This window comes from Haliotis asinina, chromosome 7 (genome assembly GCF_037392515.1).
Source record: "Haliotis asinina isolate JCU_RB_2024 chromosome 7, JCU_Hal_asi_v2, whole genome shotgun sequence".
In the NCBI taxonomy this organism is placed as follows: domain Eukaryota; kingdom Metazoa; phylum Mollusca; class Gastropoda; order Lepetellida; family Haliotidae; genus Haliotis; species Haliotis asinina.
This window is the reverse complement of record NC_090286.1, coordinates 40,345,856-40,357,322: the sequence shown is the minus strand read 5'-3', so window position 1 is coordinate 40,357,322 and position 11,467 is coordinate 40,345,856. Positions and strand designations below refer to the sequence as shown.

At 40.5% G+C, this 11,467-nt stretch overlaps 1 protein-coding gene across 1 annotated transcript; it reads right to left on the bottom strand.

The window, feature by feature from the left end:
- Positions 1–767: 767 nt before the first annotated feature.
- LOC137291030 (XK-related protein 6-like) lies at positions 768–11,219 on the bottom strand. Its single transcript, XM_067822288.1, has 3 exons — positions 10,396–11,219; positions 8,709–8,911; positions 768–2,255 (listed from the first exon to the last, which is right to left on the bottom strand). Exons 1-3 carry the CDS (start codon positions 11,127–11,129, stop codon positions 1,549–1,551), a joined length of 1,644 nt encoding a protein of 547 aa, XP_067678389.1. The 5' UTR covers positions 11,130–11,219; the 3' UTR covers positions 768–1,548.
- Positions 11,220–11,467: the final 248 nt, after the last annotated feature.

The window sequence follows — 11,467 nt, the reverse complement described above, 5'->3', positions numbered from 1 at the left end:
ATTTGAGAGTGCTAATTTTATATGAAATTCGAATTAAGTTTTTCAACCAATGAACTCTGCATCCACAATGTATAATTACCTTCAATCTGTTTGAATGGCATTTTAGAAGTTGATGAATAATAGAAAAGTATATTTATGGACAACAACTTCTTTACTTCTATGATGCAATGTTTTTGGTATGGCTTCTTATACCTTTATCACTCTTGCCTGATAACAGTATAAGACGCTACTCCGAAAATGTTGCATCATAGGAATAAAGAAATTGTTATCCATAAAGTATTACGCTTCTCTATAATTACCTCATAGTGTCTGCCCTGTCAAGTTAAAAATTACATTCAACAGCCACATTGTAGTGGTTGTATAGTTGATATGGACCCAAATGTAAACACCTCAATTCCAACAATGGTGTCAGGATCCAACAATTCAATACTGATCATTTGTCACTTCATATCAAGACAAACTTATTACTATGTCAAAAATGTCAGTGATCTATTTACAAATGAACAGATTTATAATGGGAATGTTAGCACTTATTATGCATTTCCTTCTTTATATGCACCACAGGTTCATGATGTTCATATGCACTCACTACTATCACAAGTATATATGAGTCATTCTCAAAAGATGCAGCTTTTTCACGTATCAGGATTCAAACTTCAATATAACCGTCAAATTTTATCAGTATGTTAAAAATCTGATTTCTCCTCCATTAGCTATATCTAATGTATCTTGGGATTTTTTTTATGACAAACAAAATGACCAAATACTTTTTATTTTATTCCTTGTTTATAACAAAGGATATGCATTTTGACATGTATCTGGGTGCAGAAACCTAACATCGAGTGTCTGCTGCGCACGAAATTTCATTTAAGAAAATATTGTCTCTGGAGTAGTTGAAAAGAATAGACCTTTTTCCCATTCCTGGCAGATGTTTGTGACTTTCAAGCTGAATTATTATGTATTTGAATTATGTTGTCTTTTGTACACCAAATAGCTGCAACTTTTGAGAATGACTCATACATGACCAATGTTGATATCAACAGCTTGTGACTTGACCAAAGGTATGTTTATATGAAATTATTAACCTTTTAACTTTTTGTGCTTACAAACAGATTTGGTTATAATCCTACACTAGGATTACTATCAGATTATATTAAGAGCAGTTTTTTCAATAAACATATTCATAAACTTTAATGTATTTCTCATCTGGGGCGGTGAGATGATCGAGTAGTAAATGCGTCACACCAACGGCCTGGGTTCGATTACCCACATGGGCACAAAGTGTGAAACCCACTTCTGGTGTCCCCCACCATATTGATGAAACATTGTTAAGAGTGGTGAAAAACCCATCTCACTAACTCACTTAAGATCGAGACAAAGATTAGCTTTCAATCTCAATAACCAAATTTACATACATACCCGAAGTGGCAAATATCTTTAATATGAACACTAGTGGTCATACATGTGATAATATGTTTTGAATGACATGGTGGTAAGATGGAGGAGATTCTTCATATCACAGTCCATACATTTTCTTCATATCATTGTTCAGATGTGTGTGAGTTCTTTATCTTGCTGTGACTGACTGGGCGGTCTCACGATCATTTCCACAGTGACACGTTCAGGAGTTTCTTCTGCATCATGACAAACAAGCTCATAACACGTGTATTGTTCACAGGGCAAGCAATACTGGATGTTCTCAGTTGGATGACAACACATGTAATATAACAACTGAAAAACCACATGCAAACCTGCCATGGTCAAGATAGCTATGAATCCACCGACATGAAACCACTCTCCAACATGAGAGGAATATAAAAACCAAACCATCAACATTGCAATATTTTCACAATAAAACAGCAGGTAATACAACAAATACCTGAACCTTGAATGACCTTCTTTCAAGTTCAAAAAACAAAATATCATAACATAACCACATATAATGTCAAAGAACTTCTCAAAACAGACATTGTCTTTGTAGAACCTTGTTTTCTGGCACATGAGCCATGCAGATATAACAAACCAGTGGATACCCACGGGGATGAACACAAATGCTTGGAAGGAAGATGCGAAGAGACACAAACAAAGAACACGTGTCCCGACCTCACTGGCCCGCCATATGAAGTAAAATGGGATGGACTTGATTTTCATGACCTCCTTTTCCTCCCTGGAGAATCGGAGTGACCGGTGATAAGACAGCAGCGACACTGCTAACGATAACCATGAAGACATCAGCGAGCCCAGGCGGATTGATACTGCAATTGAGAAACAAGATCTTATATATGTCTAGACCATTCCTTATTCTCTTGTAAAAGCATTTTGGTTTTTGACCACATATGTGTGATTTGGTGAGTCGTAAATGTAATTTTCGGAAAAAAAATGATATTTTATACTTATCCTGACTCATGCTTAATTGCTTATCTCCTCTTCCCTGGCGAAGGTAGTCGAATTACCTGAAATCTTTCCCTTCTAAGCAGACATAAAATACACTCACCCACGAGTAGCCTTCCCTTTCCCACACAAACGGTCAGCTGACCAAGCATGCTTATTACTCTCTCCTTGTAAATCGCCCGACACAAGAATTATTGGAATTCAGCGTGCCTGTCAGGGGCAGATGGGAGGGCTTTCATCATGAGTCAGGATAAGTATGAAATATCAATTTTATTCAGAAAATTACATATTTTTCCTTATCCTGAATCATGCCTAATTGCTTACAGAATCCAACGGAAACAGCGGTGGGTCAGGCCACGCTGGATTCTGCTGGCTGTCAAAATTTACATCCAATAATTTCCCCCTTAACGGGAACTTGTAATGGCGATAACTGGGTCCTGTTCTTCTAATACTCACTGTACAGTCTGTGGGGATCACATCCAGTCGAACTTGTTTTCTGAAGAAGGCTTCATTGACTGGAACATGATGATATCCAAAATAACTAGCATTCTGCTAGTGTTTGATGCAACTGAATGTCAGGATATTCTAATCAAGAGACTAGCTGCGACCCCTCTTCATGAAGAAGTATGTTCATTATAAGTACAGGGTCATAGTCATTCATGCTAGTCTGTTCAAGATGTACATATGGACTCTCCATCAATATACTCCGCAGAGCCGCTGGCTACCACAAGTCACGTGACAAAGTGGGTGAGTGAACTCAGCGCCTTCGGTTAGCCATTAGTTGCTGCGCAACTACAAGATGCCCAAATTGGTGAATACCAGTGACGTCCTCTGTGACTATGTCTCATAGGTGATGGTGAGCAAACACTGTGTTTGACTTCCAAAAGCAGCCCTCCATTATAGTTGATAATGAGCAATTCCCATGCATTGCTTGTGTAGAGGCCAAGGCTCTGTCTTTATGTCTGTTGGAGGCCTACGGAGGTTCCAATCCTGCTGCTTCGTAGGCTCTCAGTATAACAGCTCTGATCCACACTGAGAGTGTGTTGCAGAATCCTTCCGTAGGTGTCTCAGTAGATATAGGGATGAACAGCCGCTTGAAACTTTGTGTTCTAGACTTGGTATGTGCAATATATATCTTCAATGTTCTGACTAGACATAATGATAAGTCTTGCAAGGCCGGTATGCAGAACGGTCTGTCCGATTGACCTGGCAATTGTTTTTTTGCAACAATATCCCATCGTAGATCCAAATGATCTGTCTCTTGGTGACTTTCATCAAACCTCATTTGAAGTCTAGAGCATGAATTTGTGACACTTGTGCAGCTGTAGCCAAGGCAAGTAAAAATAGCAGCTTCTGAGTCAGCAGTTCAATTAAGGTCTGGTCGAGCGGCTCCTACGTATCACTTGTGAGATGTACAACGTTTAGATCCCATGCTGGAGCTCTAAATCTGCGTTGTTGATCTTCCAACTTGAAGGAGTGTAGTAAGGCAAGTAGCACAGGGTTCTTTAGTTAGCTTGGTCCCCGTTTCCATGGTGACGACTGAGCTGAGAGCTGCCAAATATGTAGATAATGTAGAGCCTTTCAGACCTCTGGAATGGAGTAGATGACATTGATGATCTGCTATCTCTTCCTGGCGTATGCCTCAAATCGTTTCCACTTGTCATCATACATGATGCGAGTGGATTTCCGTAACGCTAAAGTAACTGCTTTTGCTGCTCTCACCGAGTATCCTCTGTGCGTTAAACAGGTCTTGATATGGTCCATACGTGAAGTCGGAATGCAGACGGTTTGGCGTGCGCCTGTTTTGGGTGAGGATGGACGAGAAGATTCTTCCAATCTGGTAATTGTAGCACTGGTTGTCCCAACTCTTCTATAAGTGTTGGAAACCATTATCTCATTGGCCAGTAAGGCACGACCAAAATCAGCTGTAGCCCCTTCGTCTGTTTGATTTTCTTGATGACTTTTTGGTAGCAGCACTGGAGGGGGAAACACAAACGCGTTATGTCCTTCCCACAGGATGCTGAGAGCGTCTGTTGCCCAGACTAAGGGATCTGCTACCAGTGACACAAAGGATGCTGTCTGTTTGTTGAACTCTGTTGCAAATAAGTCCATAAGTCCAAATGTCTGGCTGATTAGTTGAAACGCCTCTCAATGCAGCATCCACTCTGTTGGTGATGGACAAAGAGGATGAGATAATGATGTTGCTCCTGGTATGTGACATGCTTTTTGGGGGAGATTCAGACCGTCGGCCATGTCGAAGAGTTGAAATGTCAGGTGTAGCAGAGATGGCGATCTCATTGACCCTTGCTTGTTTATGTAGAAAGCCACTGTTGAGTTGTCTGTTTGGATTATCAGTAGCTTGTCTCTCAGTTATGAGGACCAGTGATGTATGATATAATATGTACAATATGTATCACCACTTTCATCTCCAAATGGTTGATGTGAAGAATTCAACAGGCGAGTCTGCCACAACAGATGTGGTCTCAAGATGTCCAGCGTTGTAAACCGGCCAGGATGTGAAACCTTGACTCAGGAACCGCTTTCATAGATGTAGTTGTAGGCATCTTCATCTGGTCATATCATGAGGTGACATGAGCAGACCGAATAGACATTGTCACTGTTGTAGTGGTAACGGAGAGAGTAGAACTTGTTCGAACATCAACTTGAACTTTGACCCACTGATTCTATGGGACAGTGATGAATCAAATCCTGAGGAATTTAGATTCACATTTCATCCAAGCTGAGTTAGCAGCCTGATAGTGAAGTTCAACTGTAGACTGAGTTGAATTCTCTCAAGATAACATTGTATGCCGTGAAGATGCATCATTCTTCGTCTTCAGATCGTCAACACTGATCATTATGGGCGAGTTGACATTCAAAGGAAGTCTATTTATAGCTGGCTGCCTGTCCGATCAGAAACTGTCACTCATTGCTGCAAGCCTCGTGATAGGCATTGTTGAATCTTCTGTTAGAAGAGCTCTATGCTGCCTGAAGAATCAAATGACACTGTAAACTGCTAATCTAGTGTGTAATTGACATTATTCAAGCGCTGAAAGTCTGTAACCAAATGTAGACGACTTCCTTACATTAGAACAATAACACCACATTCTGCGCAGGGCGTTGTCTCGCAAGGACCAATCAGATTGTAGACAAGATGCCAATAGTGTATCATTCAACTGATCATCGAGAAATCTTGTTCAGACGGTTAACCTTTGCCTAGCACATGTCTAGATGGGTAAAAGCGTGCGAAAAAACTCCCACCGCTTAAAGCTGATGTAGACAGACTGTCTTCCAGGTAGATGTGTCGAATTCGTCGTTGAGAATTCCCAAATTTTTCCGGTAGAGTTTAAGACGACCACCCACTTGAGATGGTTGTATAGGAATGGCTGGGGGTAGAAGACTCCAGTCGTTCCAAACTTGATCTTCAATGTTTACCTCCTCTTCTGTCCCTGGATGCTCTGGTATTAAACTCTCTCGATCTCTGGACTCTGGAAAACTAATCTAGTTAGTGTAACGCTGACTTGTCTGCTTGAACACCGTTGTCAAGGTGTCGATGGAGTTTTGGGCGACCGTCCTAGCTCCCTCTACAATCCTCCCATACAGTATTGTGGGTGCTGACCACTCAGCTTGATATAAGGGCTTGATGAACATTTCACTCCATGATGAGGTGGACAAGAGACCTTGTCGATGGAGTAGATTCAGTTCCGCAGTAGTAGAGGCGAGGTGTTCGAACATAACTGCTGATCCTTCGGTGTGATGACTGCCTTGTATGCTTCGTCTACATCTGGTGCTCTGATGAAGGGCTCCATAAGGAAGCAACGAGCATTGATGTCTTCATTCTTCATCCTATAAGCGTTGGTTTCTTTGGAGTCCTTCCATAGTGAGACTAAGTCCAGACCATTCGTGATCCACGATGTAACTTCAGAGTCCAAGAACAGATCTTCCTCTGGAGGTGATGATCAGTAGTATCTGTCCATCCGTGAGTGTGATGTATGGATGCCGACGATCCTCCTTATGTGAGTCCAGGTCTGAAGGGGTCTTCAACGAGCTGAGGAGACTTATGAAGATCTTTGACAAATAGACCTGTGAGAGCACTCACCCGAGCGAGTGTCCTTACTCATGTGAGCAGCAGTCAACATGGTTGAAGATTATAGTCTCCTTCAAAACGACACTTTTCCAAGCTCATGTAGCATGAAGGCGTCTGCATCGAACGGCTGTGCTAAGTGTAGTGACGGTTGACTCATAGAGTTGTTTGCTGCGATGACCGAGGCTGCTGACCAAGTCTGTGATGTCTGACGGCCCTCATAAGGGTTCCGGAGCAGTGACAATGCAGTCAGGGCAGATGCAGGTAACAACAAAAGTTGTCTATGCCGGTTGATTGTGTAGAATCAACAGTATATATGTCGTTCCTGTAGAGGGACGATCTCGTCACGGAGGGACTTCTTCATCAAAGTACGTTGATTCTGTGACGATTCCAAGGCAGACGACTTCATCTTCGACGACAATGATGATAAAGACTTATTAGGTTGTGACAGTCCCCTCCCCAATGAAGTTCTCTTCTGTGGTCAAGGGGAAAAGTCGCTGGACCCAAGACATAGCCCCGGAGACACGCCTGACTGGTCACTGGAATAAATTTCAGCAATTAATAATAAACGGTTACCTAAAGCTAAATCATCCAGTTTAGACATGGCTAATGAAAGCTGACGTTGCCTGTCGTCCCTCGCACGCCTGTGAACAGAAAGAATTTACAAAGTAAATTCTGAAGCAAATAAATTTCTGCAAAATTCACGGCGAATAGTGGAAGAACATATGGGCTTACACGCCGGACAAACTGAGTGCAGGTCAACTGCTGACAGACGTAATCTACACTGCAAACACGATTTTGTCAACTGAGACTGAGTAGACAAAACGTGCTATAAAAACACAGTAATTACAAATCTAACAAATTATGATACATATGCATAAACCAATTACCGCATACGACATAAATTTAGTTAAAGGACCAAAAAAAACCTTAAAAACCTATCATCGTAATTGGGACCCCAAGTGCCTCCAGTCGCCCTCGGGCGATGACGAGAGAGTGACAAGCATGGCTGGTCAGCTGACCGTTTGCGCAGGAAAGGGGAGGATACTTGTGGGTGAGTGTATTTTAAGCAATTAAGCATGAGTCAGGATAATGAAAAATTAAAGGTATTTTACCAATGTGTTTAATGTGTGATTTAAAAGTGTAGTACAGATAGGCGCCTCATAGAATGCCATACTGTCCATATCTTGTATCATTGCAAACTTTTCATATTAGATGCAGTTACTGTACCCTCCAAACTCAGCAAACATGAACACAGTTTGGAATATGTAATGATTAGTGCTGGTTATCACTCACAACATCAAATCAGTAATCGAAGCTCTGTAATCAATCAGTAATCATTAGATATCATAGAGCCTCCCACCAAAACCAATGTTGACAATGCTGGGACACAATCATAACATTGTGCGAGCAAATCCCCCACCGATGACTACCACTATCATAATGATCTAGAATACCTCCTGATGAGGCATGCACCTGAAAATCTTGCTTACATTGAAATTTTACAAGTCAGGAAACTGCATTAACTGTTCATGTCTTAATTTCACAAATACAGCCATAAAATACATACTTTCTAAAGTTTAATTTGATGTTTCTATTTGTTTATCACTAGGCATAAGTTGCTTGAGGTCAACAATAGCTGCTGATGAAAGTGAGATCGATCAGTTGATCGATTATTCAATCATTTGCTCCAACATTAGGCAAGACCAATTTTATTTCTTGTTTTACGGATCCACCTGCCATACTTTTTCAAGAATAAGAAAAAAAATTTTTAAAAATAAAAATTAATTTTCCCTGCTCAAAAAAAAAAAATCCTAATGTTTTTATTGGCTAAAAATGTAAACTCACAAGAAAGTATTTTCAGGTTGTTTTTTTACCCATATTTCACTTCATAAATTGCCAAAAGTAAAATACTTTGAGTATTTAGAAGGAATATTACTTTGATTGGAAATCTTATTTTTATTTTTTTTCCCACCTGCCTTTTGGTTTTCAGAGGACAAGATTCCATAAAACAAGAAATAAAATTGGTCTGACCTTAGTAATGATATAGGCATAAACAAAACATAATACTTTCAAAAGTTTAAATTGATGTGTCTATTTTTTATGATTATCTATTGGTCTCTAGAGGTCAATGATAACTGCTGATTAACATGAGATAGATCAAATAACAGATTATTCAATTAGTAACAACTTAGAAGAAAAGGATGTCATCTGGCCTATCATCTTTGCTTACATCCCACCACATCCTCCTCAGGTTTCAGCATGATCCACACATATAACTGCCATGTGAGCTGAGGCGCGGATTCCAGGAAGCTCTCAAACAGTCGAAGAAGACAAGCATCCACATCTTCATACAACATCAGCCAATAGTAGTGCTTCTTTAACTTGCCCTTTGTTTTCATGAACATCCAGCCATTGTATATGTACTCTGAAATCCTGAAAGATTTGAAGATGAATCTATGTCATATATAAGGATACTAAAAATGAAACTGGGTTGTCTCAAATGTTTCCTGTGATCCTGCTTATGCGAATGGAAAGTTGAACCCACTTGTGACAAATTTAAATGTGTCCTAGTCATCTTGATTTCATCTTCTGGAATTTTGTAGTCATGGTGGCTGAGCAGGCTAGGCAGCTGGCTTTGTGTGCTGGTGATTAGCATGATTATGTGCTTGACACTGAGTCTGAGGGTGTGGGTTTGAATTCCAGATGGGACTTAACCCCACTAATGTACAGGAATCTGTTTTTTACTACGAAAGTGTAATCCAAACTGTAACATGTTAAATCTCACCACTTTCTAAAAGGTATTGTGTAATCATTACCAGTAATCAAAAGTATGACACTTTCTAACGACATCCTGTGATTACTGAAAGCTTATCAACATCAATTTACTGAAGAATTCTTTCGAGAAGTCTTTTTTTGAAAATTAAAGAAAAGGAAAACTTAGATTTCAGTGATTGTCAAATATGTTATAGTCTGTCTCACAGTCCCTGAATCACATTATTTTCCCTTCTTCCAAACCCTCTCTGCAGAGCTAAAGCCCTAAATTAAGCAAGTCTAGATTTCCTCAGGTTCTGAATCTCTGATCTACCTGGGGCTCCTTTCCATTTATATGGGTTAGTTCATTACCATCAACATTATATATATTCAGAGACTAACCATTAGTCAAGATATGTCAGTGAACCCCTTTTGTCAAGCTATGACTTATACAATGATGCCAATACAGATAACTAGCTTCTTCACTTAATGCACACAAACAAAATGCTGCATTCTGACCTAAAAACATTCATTTATATATTATAAGATCCCTGGCAATCTCATTAACATGATTAAATCAAGCCCTACTCAAACAAGACACATTAAAATAGAATATTTATACATATTTCCCCTCGATCACTTTATATCAATCTCATCAGCACATTGTATTATCAATCTCAATTCTTGCAGCTTTCTCATCCTTACGATGTACGCATTCACAGCTGGGTGGACAGGGACAATTGGTCACAGTACTTTGTCCAAGTTTACTGCACACTGCTGTACCCACCAAAAAGTGTTCGCATGTATTCATGTGGCCACCATCTGGCTGTATACCAATGGATCTGTGGGTTCTTTGAAGTGCACAGGGTGATGTTCTGTACAATATGGGTTTTAGCAAGAGTGAAATAGTCTGAACACAAGGTTGACACCAAGGTTTTTACACCCTGTCACAGGTAGGCTCAATCTCAACACCTCAAGTTCAGTGTATCACTAGCCTGGTACCTAGCCAGCTCTCCTACCATGCCCTATACCAAATTTGACTTCGGATTCTGAAAATGAATCTGTTTGAGATCACAGACCTAACCCTCTGACAATGTTATAATATTTGGTCCTCTCAGAAACTGTTCAAGTAACATGAAATTCAGCATACCTATATGTGGACATACCTGATCACTGGCCCAAACTGCAGAGCTGTGATGACAAACCTTAGTGCCCACTTGTAGCTAGGTGTAAGCCTCTCATTCACTTTTTCAAGTTTACTTGGGTCTTTGTCCATTCTGGCTTCAGTCAATGCTTCCTCTTCTTTTCTGTAGTCCAGAACATACCATGTGATTCCAAGACCACATGTGACAACTGATGGCCCTGCTGTGAGGACTAATGATACCGAACCGTAGAATATCTCGCCTTTTATGAAATATTTCACAACAAGCCAAATGTCAGTTCCAAAATCAACAAAATATAAGATGATTGACCCAAGTCCGATCAATAACTCATAAAGGCCAAACTCATAATGCCAAGTGTTCTTTTGTTTTGCCGGAAATGTAAAATCAGCGTGTTGGGGAGTTAGACTTGAGGGTGTCTCTGGGACCCCCGCCCTAACCACGCCCATATCACGAGAATCATGTGACAGGACGAAGGGTTGTTTCTTATCGTTAGGGAGGTAGTCGATAACATCGTCTTTGCTTTCTCTGGGTTTGTATAAGTGTTCCCTGTTTGCGGTTTGTATTCTTCCATCCAAATTGTCAGATCTCCGCCTGTATGCTGTTTCGGTTTTCCTCGATTGCCTATTCGCGACACTGTTAAGATGGTCGTTTTCTTCATCTTCGTCTGAATCGGGTCCTAATAGATAGCGATAGGGGGTTACACCCTTACTCCGGCTAGAGAATGGTATTTTGGCCATGTCCAGTGACCTTTTACAGCGGTTCTATCTCACCTTTCATCCCATCCACACTGAGGTCTTACACTGGGACAGCAACCGGAAAATACAAGTGACCTCAAAAATGAACACTCATAGCTCCTGGCAGCGAGACATTGCCACCTCGATCGGCATATCCACTCGAAGCGGCGCTGTAAAAGAGTTCATCAGAAAAGAAACTCCAAACAGTAATTTCGCGAGGATTGTAGCACGCGAGGACTTAGAGCTTCTGAGACAGTGTTATCCTAACACGACGCAGATGTAGCTCGAGTTATAATTAAGTATATGTGGACTTAATTACGTTAAACCCAGTCAGTTTATTC